This window comes from Artibeus jamaicensis, unplaced genomic scaffold (genome assembly GCF_021234435.1).
Source record: "Artibeus jamaicensis isolate MK-2021 breed Jamaican fruit bat unplaced genomic scaffold, CSHL_Jam_final contig_426, whole genome shotgun sequence".
In the NCBI taxonomy this organism is placed as follows: domain Eukaryota; kingdom Metazoa; phylum Chordata; class Mammalia; order Chiroptera; family Phyllostomidae; genus Artibeus; species Artibeus jamaicensis.
In genome coordinates, this window is record NW_026521826.1 from 577616 (window position 1) to 596984 (window position 19369).

At 40.5% G+C, this 19369-nt stretch overlaps 1 protein-coding gene across 1 annotated transcript in view; it reads left to right on the forward strand.

Annotated features, from left to right (window-relative positions):
* CUBN (cubilin) overlaps positions 1–19369 on the forward strand; it is a 263178-nt gene that overhangs the window by 94780 nt on the left and 149029 nt on the right. The window contains exon 29 of the mRNA XM_053665793.1: positions 17016–17197. Coding sequence (XP_053521768.1) covers positions 17016–17197 — 182 coding nt within the window. The remainder of the gene's footprint in view (positions 1–17015; positions 17198–19369) is intronic.

The following is a 19369-nucleotide window of genomic DNA, read 5'->3' on the forward strand; positions in this document are numbered from 1 at the left end:
CCCACCCTGGGGTGGAGGTTCTTATTTTGACTTAATCACCTCTATGTCCAAATACAGTGATGTTCTGAGGTACCAGGGGAAAGGGCTTCAATATGTGAATTTTGGGGGGAGCACAATTTAGTCTACAGCAGAGAGGAGGAAGACCTCAAGGAGTCCTTGACCTCAAGGAGTTAGTCCTTTAGTACGGGAAATAGACAAATAAACAAGTGTAGGAGTAGGTCCATAATCCATGACTGTGGGGGAGCAAAGGAGATCTGGGAGAGCCCGGGGGAGTTCGAGGTCATCCAGGCGGCTGTTGTACAAGAACTGGTGAGTCAGACAAATATCCAAGGCAGGAAGACATTTCTCAGTAGAAGCAGGGAAGCTTAGGATAACACCAAAGTTTTGCAACTGGCAAGTATTTCAGCTAGAACACAGAGCCTCAGTGTCAACCCCATGGTGGTGGGAATTGGCTCTTGGAAAGGTGAAGAAAATAGTGTGCTATAGCATAAAGTACAGATATATATAATACATAATGTATGTATATATAAATATATAACAGATACACAGTATATCTGTGTTATTATAATTTCATGGGGAGAATTTGGGAAAAAATAACTAAGAACATTCCTTAGAAGGGCAATAATGAACCAAAATGGCTGAGAAATACTGAGCTAAAGGGAGTGATTGAGGTTGAGCAAGACAGGTTGTCAGAGGTCAGTTGATAAGAGCCGTTGCGAAAACTTGGATTTATTACTGGGCTGTTCTGAGCCTTGCTTCTGCACAGCACAGACATTCACAATCCGGAGGTATGATGTTCACAATGAAAGTAAATTTATGAATCGTGGGTTGTGAAGATTCCAGGGCATGCTCACAAGAGCGGGGTGTGAGTCACACTGTCTGGTCCTAATCTCAGGCAGAGACCTTTCTCTCTGCTGGTGATGAAGAGCCTTCATAGGGTTGCTTCCTGCTGCGTGATGATATATAATACCCTAGAGAGAGAAATGGTAAAATACCTGTCCCAGTCTGCCTCTGAAATAACCTTATTTATGATAAAAAAAATACATTCTTTTTTCAGTGAGTCTGTAAGCAATCTTTTGACTTAGACAAACAGAGACTCTTGGGATTGTTTTATTATATTGTGTGAAATAAGATAAAAGAAATGCTGTTCAGTTTGGGTAGAAATTTAAGTACAACAGACACTTTTATGAAACTGCTCTGTTATGTCGAAACTGAATTCCCTAAGTGTTGACCATGCTTTCTCTCACATCCCCACACATGACGTCCTGTCCTGCTCATTCTAGCCGCTTCAGCCTGTTTGACATTTTGAAACTTTGTCTTTGTGATACTCTTAGAAAAAGCCAAAACATGGAGACTACAAATGAATATAGTCTTAATGTAGAACCAAGGCAAAGATTTTTGCCTTATGACTCTGTGTCTGATTTTTATTTTTGGCAAATTCTTCCTTATGCCTTTTTTTGCAAAGAAGTGCTTTATGGATGATGCTAATTAAAAATTTTGTTTATAAAGTAATTCACATTTGTAAAACTGGGATAATAGTTTACAAAAAAAAATCTTGCTGTTCTTTTTTGCCTTGGCTTGAGAATTTTTCCAGCAAGGCCCTAGCAATCAGAGACGGCATGAAACAAATGCAGACATTTCAGAATGAGTGGAAAAGCTAAATCCTGACATCACTTGCCTCCTTGACAACAGCAGAATATACACATACACGTAGTTGACCTTTGTTTAATGTTGGCCCTGAGTCTGTAACCAGTGGGTTCAATTCCCATGTCACTACTCCTTGAAAAAGTTGTAGTTCAATTTCCATTGCTACTTTTTGAAACAGTTATAAAAAGAAAAAAAAACCCTCAAGTGACCATGACCTTCCCAAATCATATATTGCACAACTTGTAATCGTCCTTGAGGTTTGGGCCAAAGGCAGGGCTTTTGGAATCTTTTGTTTGTGTTCTGGTTCCCTAGCAACAGTATCTCTCACATTGCACATACTTTCTAGGGGATTCCACACTTTTTCATACAATGTGAAAAAAGAAACCACACATTTTTTTTCACAGTTTCAAATTTTGTCGCAGTCAAAAATGACTAAACCCACACAGAACAAACATGAGGTTCATTGTAGAACTTCAATTTTTGTCCCCAGATGTTTCTTTTTTGAGCATTCATTTAAATATTGCCATATTTGTCTCTAACATTACGTATCTCAGGACTTGTGTAACGTGCGTGTCACCGTGTGCTCAGGGGAGCTGATGCCGGCCTTCGGTGGCAGGGGCTCACAAAGCAGATTGAATCTCCGGTGTAGGGCAGTGATAGTGTGCTGGAAGACTCCCTCAAATTTTATATTCTCTGTATAAGTAATGACATTAATTTGGTTTGTCCCTGGCTTTTCTCCTTCTACGTATACTTATAGACTGCGCTCAGGCTAAATAATATTGTTCCTACTACCTAAATATAATTTAAAATTTATTTTAAGACATTAGTTATGATCAAAATAAACCATGTTGCCCTGTACAGAGTGGATGAAAATATTATGTGAATGCTTAGTGCATTGACTTGGTTGACATCTCATTTATTATTATTGGACTGAGCAATTATTTTTAAAATATTGAAGCTATTTAACAGTGATGTGATCACTTTAAAATGTTGATGTCATCATTTTAAAAAGTGCACTTGATTTAAAAAATAATACCATGGACCAGGTCCTGTGGTTAGAGTTTTAAAAATATTATATCATGTCTCCTCCCATTAGTTCTCTGAAATAAGCATCATCACCCCCATATTACAGACAAGAAAACTGAGGAAAGGATTGTAGAGAAGCTAAGTAACTTCCCCAAACTCACAAATCTAGGGAGTGATAGAGTAAGAGCACAAAAGCAAGTGTGCGGTGTCACACTCCAGAGCCAGTGTTTTAATTGTTGCACTCCCCACCTAAAAGCCAGTGATCTTTTCCTACAACTTTTCACTGCAAAAAAGATTAAAGATACTATGATGAGAGAAGTTTAGCATTCACGGCAGGTAATTTTGCAACTAAATTCCCATTGAGGAAATGAACGGTTTTTAGATGGGTGTATGCCATCTCTCCCATGTGAAAAATGTTCTGGTTTTGAAGTTTTCCCACTAAAATACACAATGTATTCCTTCTTCGGTTCAAGTACCAATAATGCCTGAAAGCACATTACTTCACAAATGATGAGTTCAAAACAACAGGTGTTTGTTCTTCAACACAGCATCTGCTTTATTGGTTATTTAAAAGTACTTGTGGCCCTGGCTGGTGTAGCTCAGTGGATTGAGCACGGGCCTGCAAACCAGACAATCATGGTTTGATTTCCAGTCAGGACACATGCCTGGGTTGCAGGCCAGTTCCCTGCAGGCCAGTTCCCAGCAGGGGATGCACAAAAGGCAACCATACATTGATGTTTCTCTTCCTCTCTCCTTCCCTTCCCCTCTAAAGATAAATAAATAAAATCTTAAAAAAAAAAGAAAGAAAATGTTTAAAAAAATAAAATAAAAGTACTTGTGTTTTGGAGTTGCTCCGTATGGTTGATGTAGAACACAGAGATGGTTTACTCTGTTACCACTAGTTCACAAGGGCACAAGGGGAGTGAAAGGATAGCTGCCTGTGCCCCCAAACAGGTTGGTTTGATAGAGGTAAACAATGAGGGGTGGGGTGGAGCCCTTGAAGATTTGGTTGATTTAGAGCCCAGCCAGAGAGTGTTGTGTGGCCTGTAGGACATTCATTGGCTGGTTGGATGCCTGCTGCGTTTGCCCTGTGAGGGACCTTCACCCTGGTATTGCAGCCAGAGAAAACAGTCTCATGGCTCAGGCTCCGACAGGACTCGGAGGACCAGAGTGCATCACAACTGTTGGCAGGTGCTGCCCAACTCTGTTCATTTCTCCCCAAGGAGCAACCTTCATGTGGGAAAATGGTTAGGAGACAGGGAAAGGTGAGAGAGAGAAGGAATGTGCGGGGCGGGCGAGGCAGGGGGAGAGGTGCGGTGATGCAGAGCCCTAGAGGAGAGGCTCCTGACTTCTTTCCTGAGAGAGCACAGCGTACCAGAGTAATTACATCCGCAGAAAGCGGGATTGAATACTTTTAAATAACAGTATGAGGGGTGAACTTGGAAATCACATAAAGAGAACACATTTCCTCTGTCTTTGCCTGTTTGGGGATTTCATAAAGTAGCCTTAGGCATGACTAATTTTAGGGGACATTAGTCCCGTTGCCTTGGTCTTATTTCATTTCCTTGGAAGATATTTTTATATTTTCTAAAAATATATTTTGTTCAGAAATCTTCAATAATTAAAAAAATATCTAAGAGAGAGAGAAAGAGAGAGAGAGAGAGAGTGATTGATTTCTCCTGAACTGTAAGCAAAGAATTTCTGCTGGGAAATCATTCTTTTTTAATTTGGTTAGAATGAGTAGATTAAAAAGAAGATATAGTTAATCAAAATACAAAGATGGTAAGATTGGCTATAATTTTCTGGGTAAAAATGAAAGATTTTTATTCTTTAATATGTAGAAAATTAAAATTGATATTTTATGAAAAGTCCTACAATATGGCTCACTGAGTTACTTCTCTTTCATGGTGTGCTGGGTAGAGCACGGCAATATTCAGATTCAGGACATCTCAGAATGTCAGAAGGCTGTGATAATCTTCACTTTGAATATTCATATGGCATCTTATGTAGTAATTTCAAGGTCATTTTGCAACTAAGGACAACATTGATATTTAAGCTCCTTGTGTCTATTTTACAAGTCATTAACCTCATGTTGTGGCCTTATTCATTCACTTTTTAAAAAAATTGTCCCTGCCATGGGCAACAGATAACTCTATTCCATATCTACAACTATATGGCAGTCAGAGAGACAAATTGGTCATCATGACGTCTGGGGCTGGGATGAAGTCCTTATGGAAGACGAAACTTTCTATACCTTTACTGACTCCTCAGTGCTGCAAATCATGGTCCTTGGTTCTTGAGTTTGCTTGTTCCCTCCTAATGTGGTACCTAGCCCTAAGTTTGTCTCTAGTTTTCTCAACAGTAGACTCGCCTGAGTCAGAGTGTTTGTGTCCCCTGAAAATTCATGTGTTGAAACCTAACCCCTAAGGTGATGTAATGAGGAAGTGGGACATCTGGGAGGTGATTAGGTGACTGGGATTAGTGCCCTTATAAAAGAGGTTTCAGAGAGATTCCTTGCCCCCTTCTACCATGTGCAGTCTTCTGACCCAAAGGAGGGTCCTCACCGAACAATCAGTCAATCAATTAATCAGTCAATTTCTGCTGTTTATAAGCTACACAGTCTGTGATATTTTGTTAAAGCAGCGCAAACAGGCGAAAATAGACTATCTTCTAACCTTATGCTCAACCAGCCATCATGTAAACCTCATTGTGGTAGATGGTAAGTAGTTAATATAAGAGGGAGTAAGGTGAGCTTACAGGCTCACACACCTTCAGATGTTGCATTCACAGTTGCTATCCTTGTTTGCCTGCCTTGGGGCTGTTGACCTTGTTTATTAGGAAATGATGGGAGTATATTAGCTTCCTAGGGCTGCTATAATAGAATACCACAAACTAGATGGCTGCAGACAGAAACTTATTCTTTCCAAGTTCTGGAGGCTACACATCCAAAGTCAAGATGTCAGCAGGGCTGCCCTTGTAAGGCTTTAGGGCAGAATCCTTCTTTACCTCTTGTAGCTTCTGTCAGTAGCTGGCAATCCTTGGCTTTCCTTCATTTGTAGATGGGTAACTCCAGTCTGTGTGTCTGTCTTCCTATGGCCTTCTTCCTTCTATTTATATCTATGTCCGGATTTTCCTTTTCTTATAAGACACCAATCGTATTGAGATTCAGTTCTACTCTAATCCAGTATGACCTCATTTTAACCTGATAGCATCTACAAAGGCCCGACTTCCAAATAAGGTTACATTACAGGTTCCATGTAGACATGATGTGTGAGGACACTATTCAACCCAATGCAGGAGGCTCCAGAGCTTTTGGTAAATTTCTCAGCTCCTGGAGTCACCTTGCTTTGTATTTTTTCTTCTTGTTATCTTCTTTCTTTTTCCTCAGTAGAATTTCACATTCCTTGGTCTTCATATTGCTTGGTTTTCTTCTCTGATTTTATTGCATAATTGCTCTGACTTGTGTCTCTGTCCCCTTGGAACAATTGCTAACCCACAAAGTTCCCCCAGAAAATTGATCTGCAGGTCCTTAAGATCAGATGAATTCTGGACCTCCACCTTTGGCTCTGCCTTCAGAGAGGACTAGTCATCTGATTGTAGTCTTCTCTCTTCATAGGATAGATGCCTATCTCCAGATAGTGGCATATACTTTTATACTATTGGAAAATTAAGTGGTAAAATCAAACCAAGAATCGCTGACTTTTTATGGTACTTATACATGCCACAGTCACCTTCAGACAACTGTGGTTATTTTAAGGAGTTCACATTCTTTTTCACCTCCACATCTGTCACAAGCATGTTTTCACGATATAGTCTTTCCTATAAATCAGCCAGGCAACTGCTGGGCTAGCTGCCTACTGAGCCACCTGGCACCAAGGAACAGGCAAGAGTCACATACGGTAACGATGCTATTTGCTCAGCTTTTACTGAATGTAGGTTCACTCAAAGTAGAATATCCACATACATTAGTGTCCTACTCACACTCTAATAGTCTAAAGGGAGCAACACACACACACACACACAGAGCAATCAAGAGGGGATAACAAACCCAAGTCCCAGAGTCTCAGTCAGCAGGCCTGGGAGGCAGGCAGCATGGTGGGCAGGGGGATGTCCACGTCTTGCAAGAAAGAACCTGCAGAATGAGGTAGGTGGTGGGGCAGACAAAGTCCTCAGTCCAGTAGAGCAGAGCCTCTAGTAGCATGGCAGGCAGGAAATCAGCATGGTGTGGAGAGGCTGTCTGGTGTGTGGAGCTCAGCTGTCTCAGCATTGGTCTGGAGCTGCTTCAGTTATACCCTTGACATAGAACGCACTTCACCCTCCTGGGTCTCTTGATAAGTGTCTTGGCACCCCTGATGCCAGGTGGGGATATTCCCCAGGGGACTATGTATGGGTGGTCCTGCTCTGCAGACTTGGATGTCCTGATCATGTGTGCAGATACCTTAGGTGTGTCTCCTTGCCAGATGTGTCTAGCATGATTTAGGCAGTTTCCTTCTTGAATCAAAGCATCATGGCTAACCGACAGGATGCTTCATCTTAACCAGTGGCTAAGCCTTGGTTGACAGGAGTGACTCCATTTTTATATACTTTCTGTTGTCTTAACCAATGTCATTGTATTGGTCCTGCTCTCCATAGCACCCTACCCCTGACCTGAAAGTTTCTGTTCAAAATCACTTTAATTGCATTATTTGCATATCTCATTGCATCAGAAGTGAGGCCTGTTTACTTTAGAAAACAGTTCAACCCTGCCTTGACTTGGATCTTCCCCAAATTCTGAGCGCTTAGTGGCCATTTCACATCACAACTGCCCCACCAGAAGGGTCCTTACTGATGACTTCTCCCAGTGACCCCACCCTCCACATGCTTCCCTGGTAACTTTCAGAAGGAAAACGGACTAACCAGTGAGGTACTGAAGAGGAAGTTCTTATATTTAAATGATAGAAAATTACTAAAATATTAATCAGTCATTTTAATGAAGCATGGGAACATTATAATTTGGAGTGTGTAAGATTTATGCTTTTGTTACACTTAATGCTTTTCAACTTCTTTTAAACATTAACCACTATTTTCTAATTTTTGAGGTGTTTTCCTCAAAAGTGAGAGGATAAGGTACGTGAAGATGTCTTCTTCGGGCTGCCCTCTGTTCCTTTCCTTCTAGCCTAGGTACGCCCCGCAGTTCCAAGCTGGCTGCCCCCCTGCTGCTATTGGTGTATGGAAAATAGTTTCAGAAAAATGCCAAGTGCAAAAAGGCAACTGCATTTGAGCAATCATAGGGAAACACAGAATGTACCTTTGAAACTCTGCCTCTGATTCCATTTGGCTGTTTCATTGCTGATTTTCTTTTACTGAAACTCTTTCACTTAAAAACAGCAACAACTCCAAACCCTGAAGACAGAACATGAATTATGTTCTATCATCAAAATATCAGAGTATGCTTATTTTTAAAAAAATTATAATTCATTTCTTGCTGTAGACCAAAAAGCAAAGTGCTTGCAGAGCCTGTTATGAAACAGACTTAAGTTGTCTCCATGAGTAAACAGGCTTAAGAACAGTTTCTAACTCTTCCTCCTCGGCCTGAGTGCAGCACATCAACGTGCTTCCTGTTGATAAGGTGAGCACTTCCTTTGCTCATGACGGGGTGTTTGGAAGGAAGTAGAATCACATAGATTATCAGTCACCAGTACTAAACAGTTTGTAAGGATTAACTGATTAAAATTGAAAAATATATGATTCTCTTCAGGACATTACTTTATTCCAGTTCAACTGATGTCTAATAATGTTAATATATTAGATTTTTGTCAGATGAAATGAAAAGTTTTGCTGTATTTATTATTTTCAGGTTGCTATGGTGATGCTTTCCTCAGTAGATGAATAGAACAGTGCTCAGCACTGCCATTCCAGCACCGTAGGGCTGCAGTCCCTGATAAGGCAGAGTGGAGAGAACACAGAGCTAGGGGTAGGGGCGGGGGAGCATATGGGAAAGGATTGTGGTTTGGCCCCAGATCTTCCCTTCACTTGAGAGCTGCAAGTCCAAGCACCTGCTTGGATCCTCACTTTGTTCATCTCTAAAATGGGCCCCCCTTACAGAATGGTTATGAATTTTAAATAAGATAATAGGCTTGTTCAAAGCCCTTTGAAAAACTGAATTACCATGCAAATATGAACTATTTTTATTGTAGCTTAATGAATAATTGATTTCTTGCATCTCAGCTATTTATGGTGGTTCTTTACCTGGTATGGTCATTTCTTTTGTAGCTACAAGTATTTCTGTAATATCATCTCATATCTGGATAAACTGTTAAATTACAACACATACACAAGGATTATCATGTGCAACACTTAGCTAAAATTCTTACTTTGATTATTTCATTTAATCTATATAACAACCCTGTGAGGTTGCATACTAATCCTGTCACAAAAGAAGAAAATTGAGAAATTTCTTGTATATGTTATCATTCATTCAACCAGACAGCATGATGATGAAGAGGATTTGGGGAATCTAAACATCACCTCTTATTTTATTTCCTGGTAGCTATTGGTTGATAAAACTTATTTTATGTCTAGCCTTGTCTCTTTTCAACCCTTCTGACCCCCTAGTCACCTACCCAAAGTCAAACGCATGACTGACAATGACATGATTTTTAAAATTATTGCATAGGCTGCTTGTTAAACCGTGTGTTTTCTCAGCAGTTTCATTGGCAGATATGTTTGTACCATTATCTTTAAATGATGTAGACACCTGAGGTTTTCCAGAAGCCTTGTTGGTTCCATCTCCAAAATGGGCAGATGATTTTATTTTTTCCAACATATTTTATTGATTATGCCATTACAGTTGTCCTATTCCCCCTCTTCATTCCCCTCCACCCTGCATACCCCCTCCCCCATTCCCCCCATTTAGTTTATGTCCATGTGTCACAAGTTCTTTAGATTCTATATTTCCCATACTATTCTTGCCCTCCCCCTGTCTATTTTCTACCTACTGTCTATGCTGCTTATTCTCTGTACCTTCTCCTCCTTCTCCTCCTCCCACTCCCCTGTTGCTAACCCTCCATGCGATCTCCATTTCTATGGTTCTGCTCCTGATCTAGCTGTCCTCTTAGTTTACTTTTGTTTTAGGTGTGGTTGTTAATAACTGTGAGTTTGCTGTCCTTTCACTGTTCATATTTTTTATCTTCTTTTTCTTAGATAAGTCCTTTTAACATTTCATATATTAAGGGCTTGGTGATGAGGAACTCCTTGGACTTGACCTTATCTGAGAAGTGCTTTATCTGCCCTTCCATTCTAAATGAAAACTTTGCTGGATAGATCAATCTTGGATGTAGGTCTTTGGATTTCATGACTTGGAATACTTCTTTCCAGCCCCTTCTTGCCTGTAAGGTCTCTTTTGAGAAATCAGCTGACAGTCTGATGGGCACTCCTTTGTAGGTGACTGTCCCCTTATCTCTTGCTGCTTCTAGGATTCTCCCCTTCATTTTAATCTTGGCTAATGTAATTATGATGTGCCTTGGTGTGTTCCTTCTTGAGTGCAACTTCTTTGGGACTCTCCGAGCTTCCTGGATTTCCTGGAAGATTTCCTTTGCCAGATTGGGGAAATTCTCCTTTATTATTTGTTCAAATAAGTGTTCCACTTGTGGCTGTTCCTCTTCCCCTTCTGGTACCCCTATAATTCGGATGTTGGTACATTTAAAGATGTCCTGGAGGTTCCTAAGCCTCTTGTCATTTTTTTGAATTCTTGTTTTTTCATTCTTTTCTGTTTGGTCATTTTTTTCCTCTTTCTGGTCCACTCCTTTGATTTGAATCCCAGTTTCCTTTCCATCACTATTGGTTTCCTGTGCATTTCCATTCATTTCAATTAGTTTAGCCTTCATATGTTGCTCTAATTTGTGACTAAAATTAACCAGTTCTGTGAGCATCCTGATCACTACTGTTTTGAACTGTGCATCTGAAAGGTTAGCTATCTCTTGGTTGCTTAGATTTATTGGCTCTGGGGCTTTGAGTTCTTTTTCTGCTTGAGCCATAATGTTTTGGTCAGGTCGTGCCTGTTACGTATGAGGGGCGGAGCCTTAGGTGTTCACCAAAGTAGGGCCACCCAGGATGCTGGTTTGTGACGCTATATGTGGGGGTGGGGTCAGAGGGGGCAGTGGTGTTTGTTCCACTCTTTCTGAGATTTCTGTTCCCTCTGCCACTTCCCACAAGCAAATTGGGCCCTTCTGGTGCTGGTTCCCAGGTATGTGGGTTTGTGCACCCTCCAGGACCCTGTGGGTCTCTCCAATGAACTCTCTGTGAGCCTGGGAGATTCTCCCGGTGCCTCGACCTCAAAAGTCTTTCCAATCGGTGCTTTCAGGCTCTGATTCCCGTTGCTGGGGCCCTGACCGGAGTGGTCTGTCTCACTGCTTGCCCCTTTGCTTGGTTTATCTGCGCAGCAATATGTGACCGCGGTCAGTCAGCTGCCTTGTGCCCTCACTGGGTCCACCCGTTGCCACCCCACACCTGCACTCCTGCGCTCCTGGGTCGGTCGGATGATCTTTCCTGCCCAGCCTGCTCCGCCACTTACTCTGCCTTTCCTACCAGTCTGGATGAATGATTTGTTGTTGTCAGACTTCCATACAGTTCAATTTTCTGTGTTTTGGCTGAGTTTTTGTTACTAAAACTTTGTTGTCTTTAAACTTGGTTGTGCGAGGAGGCACAGTGTTTCCACCTGTGCCTCCATCTTGGCTAGAAGTCCTCCAAAATGGGCAGATGGTTTTAAAAACAAATTTTCTTCTGTGACTCATTCAGGAGAAACTGCATTTTAACAAGAGGTTGTAAAATCCTAAACCCCACACAAAGGGAAATAGTGCAGTGATCAAAACACTTTTCCCCCTTCCTGGTCCCAAATGAAATTAAATTTAATAGGAAAGTAAAATTAAGATACTTTATGTAGAAAGTTTTTCATATTAGACATTAGCAACACTGAAAACAACTAATAGGTAAAGCAGCTTACCAGTTTTTTTAATCCAGAGTTTTTATTAGAACTAAAACAAAAACAAATCTTGTCTCTATCACAGGAAATGGAGAAAGTAAATGAAATAAAGTGAACAGCTTTGCTACTCAATTCGAACAAGAAATTGTTGATGAGGAAGCATTGAATCATTTAGCTTATGATTCATTTCAGCATTTAGAACACATCTCTGATCTTCAGAATCACACATAAAAGGGTTTTTAGATTACCTCAGTATTTCTTTTGCTGACAATGAGTTATTATGTGTTGATACGGGTTCTAAATCACATTTTCTATGCTGTAACTGACTTCCTTTTCTGCAGCTAATGAAGTGGAAACAATACATAAATACAATTCAGAAGACTTACATTATACATTTAAAAAACTCTACCATCTATTGAGTTATAACTATTTGCTTTCATTTATAATTTTAAAAGTTTAACTCTTCATGTGAATTTATTTCTTAATTTCCATCCATAATTATATAATTCCAAGTTCATGTTCTAATGTTTCACAGTGAGCCTAATGATAGCTTGAATTTAGGAAACAAGTATCAAATAATTCATTACATATTTACTTTTTTTGTTACTAGAAAGTTTTCTAATTTTCTTGTGAATACGTTTTCTCTTGCCACTAAAAAAGAGCATAGGGAAAAACAGACACTGTTCATTTTTTTCAGTTTTAAAATGCATATTTTCATTTGCCTAGTGCTAAGTATGCACTTGTCAAGGTGTCCCAAAATCTAGGAAAAAATGATGCTACCCAAGGGCGTGAAGCATAACGGGCCGAGTGCCAGCCAGCATCTCTCATCTGTGGACGGGAAATCAGTGCCCAAGACCATCATGCTAACTTTGTGCTACTGAAGCTAACAAAGAAAGAATCTCTTTTAGTACCTCAATGGGACGATTTATTCTTATGTGTAACTTACCACCAATTAACATGAGAAGAATAAAATGTAATTCACCGATCACTTATTTTAAAATCAAAATGTACTGAAATTACTCTTTGAAAATTGAAGGAAAAGTAAAAAGAGCTGAGTGGCTTACAGGAGGCCACTGGCAGCAGCACTCTGTGTGTCTACGACGGAGTCTTTCTCGGAGACGCCAGCCACGCCTGGCTGCTGCAGCACCACCTGTGCCGCACATGTGCCCAGCAAATATTTATTGAATGAATAGTAATTGGAAATTTACTTTCATCTCTTTTAACATTTACATATTCAAAGCAGAGTTTCTACCATAATTATCAGAATAAACTCTATTTTCCAGTACTTTGTAATTTTTAACCACAGAATATCACTAAATTAACTTACACTTTTTGCATGTGAACTTTTGAATTGAAATTGTGACCTTGTGATGTGTTAAGCCTTAAAGTAGTGAGAGCACGGGGGAGAAGTAGAAGCTCCAAGAGTTTTTCTCTTCCTCTCACAGCGACACAGCATTTTCCACCAACAGGGTATCACTGCTGATAGTATTGGAATTTCTCTGTAGAAGGCACATACAAGCACCATTGATGAGAAGAGAAAGTAAAATTTGGTTATGTTTTTATAAACCTTGCTTACGTTTGTTTAAAATCTTAGGGTAAGTACACCGTGGGTCTTTAAGAGCTGTAAATGGGTAAATAAGAGAAGTACTGTAATTTTTCAAAGCATTACCAAATGCCAGGAATCTGATATTATCATTCCAGCTTACAGTGACTAGTTAAAGGATATTGGCATCCTGTTATTTGGAAAGGAATTTACAAGGAAACCTAAAACAATTGGAAAAGACAATGGAAAAATGTTGTACAAATTTTTAGATGAATCAACTGTAATGAAAAAATTGTATTAGGTGGTGCGGTGAACTGAGGCTAAATAAAAAACCAGAAATGAGATACCCGAGCTTCCCTTTCTTGCTCTCTCTTTTACATTATTTGGCCACAGAGTTCTTTTTCTCCAAAGACTTTTCCATGGAATTATTTAGTGTGATACAACTGATACCAAGAACTATAGGAGCTACAAATGTATGTTAAAAAATACCGGGGTAACAGAATGGCTTTGCTTACCTATAACCTATTTTAGTAAAAGGTTTTATATGTTAAGATGACTTATACGGGCCACTGCTTTGGACAACTTTAAAAAATGTCATTTGATGAAATATTCTGTGACTGGTGCCCCCTGGCGTTGTGCAGTGGTACTGGGAATATGTACAATCTGCTGATTTTGGCTTCAGGCATACTTTCCATGTGTTGTTGTACCAGGAAAAATATTTTCTTATCTTTCATGGCATTTGTGTTTTTTTAACATTCTCCACAGTCTATAAACAATGTCTGCATGTCTAATTTTAAACGGCTTTTTCACAGGGCTATAAACAGAAATAAAACTAGGGACTTTATAGGCCATAGGAAAGATACTGCTCAGTGCAACAGATTTAAAAGCCTAAAACTCAGAGGTTTTCAAATGGAAGCAGGAAGGTAACAACTCAAGAATCTGAGCTGGGGTCAGATTTCCTTGCAGCATCAAGATTCTTAGAATTCCCCTCAGTTCTTTTTAGTTGAATGGAGATTCTGTATGAGAATCTGTTTTTTTAACTTTAAAAAGACTGTCTTCTAAGTCACTATACAGGATGAATGTGCATAGTGGGGGCACTGCTTCAGCTTTAGTGTCTTAAAGTTCCAGTCATGGCAGTTCAGTTCATTCATGTGAGAACGCACATATGTTCGTAATGGAACTGGGGGCACTATTATGTTTAAACATGAAAAAGCCTTAGTGCAGAATAAGAGAAGGTACTTGGAGGAATTTACCAACCCATAGAGAATATTCTGGAAAAAAAATAGAAAAGGAGACCCAGCTGTGTTAACAGAGCAAACAATGTTTCTCAATCATCTTGCTATTAGGAAACAAGATAATTCTCTATTTTTTCTAATTGTATCTTTAATTATCTTCTGATTTAGTCTTTAAAATTCGAGTCTTCCTCAAATTTTATTTCTTCCATAAAGTTTCCTCTCCCTCTCCATTCTGAAATCTCTGTCTGAATTCCTATGCATGATGTGAGTGTGTGGAACAAGGGTGTCAACCTCATCTTCACTGGGGGCCACAACAGCCTCGCTGTTGCTTTCAAAGCGCCGAAATAACGTGAGGGCTGTATAAATGCAACTACTCCTTAACTGTTAAGGAGTTGGAATTACATTTGGCCCTTTGAAAGGCAGCCACGAGGCTGATGTGGTCCCTGGTAAATGAGTTTCACAGCCCTGGAGTAGAACATAGAAATTAGGTTCTCTGGCCTGACCACATGGCCTGCATCAGTGTCCTGGCTCAAGCCAGATGACCTTGGGCAAACCACTTGTTTGCATTGATTTGTTCATCTGAGAAGTGCAAATACTAATAGTACCTGCATCGTGTGGCTTTTATAAGAATTAAAATAGGAAATATGTGTAAAACACATCTAAGCGCTCAATAAGTGTGTGTGTTTACCATATACCACATTGTAGCATTTGGGTATTTGTTGGAATGATTTGTCTTAATCACCTCCTATAATTGATATATAAACACTCACAAAATATATACTGCAGTTTTTTCCCCATACCTGAGTTTTATATATTAGTTTTTATTTGTTTTTTTGGTTTTTAGATGAAAGTTGCTTGGGTCAGGATCAATATAATTTTTTAAAAGATTTTATTTATTCATTTTTTAGAGACAGGGGAAGGGAAGGAGAAAGAGAAACATCAATATGTGGTTGGCCCTCCCACGCCCCCTATTGGGGACCTGGCCCTCAACCTAGGCCTGTGCCCTGACTGGGAATCGAACTGGTGATCCTTTGATTTTGCAGGCCCACACTCAATGCACTGAGCTACACCAGCCAGGGCACATTAATTTTTTAAATAGAATCAATTTTTTAGAAGAGTTTCAGGTTCAATGCAAAATCGAGTGGAAGGTGGAGTTCCCATACACCCCTGTCTCCACACAGGTACAGCCTCTCCCATTATGAACACCCCCCACCAGATGGGGCGTTTGTTATAACTGATGGACCCACACCGACACATCATAATCATCCAAAGTCCCCAGGGTTCACTAATGTTGTACACTCTATGGACTTCATCACTGTAGGGTAAGTGGAGGCAGTCTGGCTTCCCCACCCCGGTGTCTGAGTAGTGAAGGGAAGCAGTGCTCCCATGGCCTTGGGGAGACCTGGTAACTAGTGTTCTCATAGCCTTGAGACTGGGTCCCATGAACTGTCACCATAACATGAAGTGTGCTCACGTGCACAGAATTATGTTATGTAATAGGCAGGCAGTTTCACAGCATTGTTCCCTTCTAGTACTTAAATAAGTAGAGGCTTCTCACTAGTTAGACACACGCAAAGGGACAGGTGCCACGGTGGGTGCCATGATGGGCAGCAAGGACCACGAAGTGTGACATGCAGGGAGACATGCAGCTTGCACTGTGCGTGGCTTGCCCACCCATGAATGAAGGCATGCCAGACACCCCAGCGGCTCTGTGAATATTTTTCTGTCTGCACAAATATCATGAACCTTTCCAGCCTTGAAGGGTTGCAACCAAATACCTTTGGAAGGTTATTAACTTTTAGAATCATATATATACACTTAATGTATATATTCTTATATACATAAGAATATAACTCTTAGAATCATACCTTTTCAGACTGATTTCTTTCCCTTATTAATATACACTTACAGTTCTAGACCTTAGGTCTGAAAAGCACTTAGAAATAATGTGTTAGATGCAAGGGGACTGAAGACTGAGGGCTGTGGTGTTCACTGTGGAACACTGCACACTCAGTCCACTGTGATTCTTACTAGGTAATTCTTACCTAAATATAATGAAAAAAATCTGAAAATTAGAATGACATTTAAAAAAATATTACCAAAGGTTCAATGTGGTGAGAATAAGGACTGAAAATTATTGCAAAATGATATAATCAATATATTTTTAAGTAACTTTTTAAAAAGACTTTATTTATTTATTTATTTTTCAGAGAGAGGGGACAGGAAGGAGAAAGAGAGGGAGAGAAACATCAGTGAGTGGTTGCCCCTCGCATGCCCCCAGTTGGGGACCTGGCCTGCAACCCAGGCATGTGCCCTGACTGGGAATCGAACCGGCAACACTTTGGTTCCCTGGCCTATGCTCAATCCACTGAGCTATACCAGCCAGGGCTGATATAAGCAATACATTTTTAAAGAATAAATTTAATAAGTTGTAGCCATGATTTTCCTCATTATCTTATAACTGCTTAATTATAACTATGTTCTATGGTTCTTCTCCTTAATTAGTCATGTGCTTTTTCAATGATCTTTTGGTTAGTTGAATTTTAAAAAATTTCCCAGTGGCCAGTGCTCACTTTGAACTGATTGAGCCTCGCTGTTTTAACAGGTTGCGGTGCGGACTTGTCGGGGGACACAGGCTCCTTCAGCAGCCCTGGTTACCCTAACTCGTATCCCCCCAGCAAGGAGTGCATCTGGTACATTCACACCGCGCCTGGGAGTAGCATCCAGCTCACCATCCGTGACTTTGATGTGGAGTATCACCAAAGCTGCAATTTTGATGTTCTGGAGGTAGGAATTTAGATCACTTTTCAGCACATTCCGAAATTTGGGGTAGAACTGGAAATTACTGCAAAAACTCCTAAATTTTTTCCAATGTTCAGAGCAGTGTTCTATTCTTAGAAATTTTGATGAGTATCAGCTTTTCGTGAATGGTATTTGCAGACAAATGGGATTAATGTCTCGGTTTGGATTTCTCTGAAAGCTTGATGGCGGCAGTTTAATCGGGAGTGAAGAGAGCCCCTGTGGGCAACTTGGGCTTAATCCTGCCAGGATCCTATCTCTGACCCCCTGTGAAGACTGCACCTTAGATTCATTCCTCTAAGGACACCAGGCTGAGGCACTGGTGCCTGAACTCCCACCTCCAGTGGTGGAAGAATGCACTTGGCGTTGTTAACGCCCCACACTCCCTGTCTGAGGAGCTCGTTTGGGAGAGGCAGTGGGAGGCAGAGTGTAGAGAAGAGGCACTGGGTGGGGCACTGTCAGCGGAGGCGTTGCCCACCTCACTGCAGCTGCAATCAGAGAGAGCCCACGTGGAGCAGGGTGCAAAATGCATCTGCTGCAGAAGGTTTTTAAAAAAGTGGTCACTGAGGCAGTTTGAGGCATTTGAAGATAAGAACTTTTCCAACAGAGGGTTTATCCCAGGTAATTATGATGGCCTTTGAGAATCTAATATAATCTGCTTTTCATTGCTGGGATCTAGTCATCAGGAGATTATACATATAGTGTGTATATATGTATATATATATATATATATATATATATATATATATACACACACACACACACACACACACACACACACACACTGAACTTTGACCTATCTGCAATATGTAAGGCTTCTAAGTATACACAAGAGTCCTGTCCCCATAGGAAAAGGGACTGTATAGCACATCACAACAAGGGTTCTCTGTCTGGTAGAACTTAGACTCCACGAGGGCTGGGTCTTTTTGTTTCACTGTTACAGCCCTGGGGTCACAGAATACTTGACAAATAGAAAACACTCGTATGTATTTTTGTAATGAATGAAAACATCCAAATGTCTCTGTGATTGACATACCAGTTTCCAAAGCTAGTTTGACATCCATTTTCCCATCTGAATGTTCAATAATCTTGTGAGGTAAGGGGAAATTTTGTCCGCATTTTGCCATTAACAAACAGAGGCTCAAAAAAATTGATAGGTTTTCCCATGACCACCAGGGTGGTGAGTGGAAGATCTATGAACCGAATGCATTGGCCACTCAACACACTAGGCAAACCAGCAGGAAAAGATAGAGGTAGGCAGTACACAAGACATGGAAGTGAGTGGCCTGTGCTTTATGAAAAGTTTAACACTTAAAAACTTTATTCAATTACGAAGCAAATTCCTCAAAAAGAAATAGGGTTCTCAAATCATGCCTTCACTGAGTGATTGCCATGACTAGGAATTGTGCTTAACAGCTCAAGTATCTCTAAAAGAGGATAATGCTGCAGTCAGTGGATTCAGGGACAGAGCTGACACCCATACCTTCACCTTCATATAAGTGCTGTTGCCAAGCCTTGACTCCATCTCAGAAGAGGAACTGTTTTTTAGAAGGAGAGAACAAGGTAGCAACCAGAATTCACACTCAGTATAAAGTAGGACCAACACTCAAATGTGGAATCTTCAAACAGTCTCTCTTGTTGGCAAGGACATTTCTCAGTTGCATAAACCCCTTGACACTTACAAAAGGCTGGCAGCAGACTTCTCCACAGTAATGTGAAATGTTCCAAACCTTTCATTTTCATGTTCCAAAGTGCGTGAGATTGTTGCCCACTTGGCAAATGTAAATGGGTCCATTGTGCTTTGGGTTTTGTCACACCCACAGCGTGAGGAAGTAAAGACCAGAGCTGTCCCCTGCAGCAGGCTTGGGGACAGAAGGACGGGACAGGCTCTCCGGGCCCTAGCGCTCAAGCCGGGCACTGTGCCTGCACAGAGAGGGCTGGGAGAGAAGGCTGCAGTCTGGTGGGGCTTTTATTAGGACAAGGTGGTCTCCCAAGGTTTTATCAAAATCAGCATTTGGAGGAGTATTTTGAGCCCCTTAAATATTTTGAGAGGTTTTTTTGGTTTTGTTTTTCTTAAGGCTGAAATGAGTAACTGCCTTACTTTTTGCTCAAAAACCTAATTTGACCTCTCTGAAAATGTTCCAGTCAGGTGGAAAATGT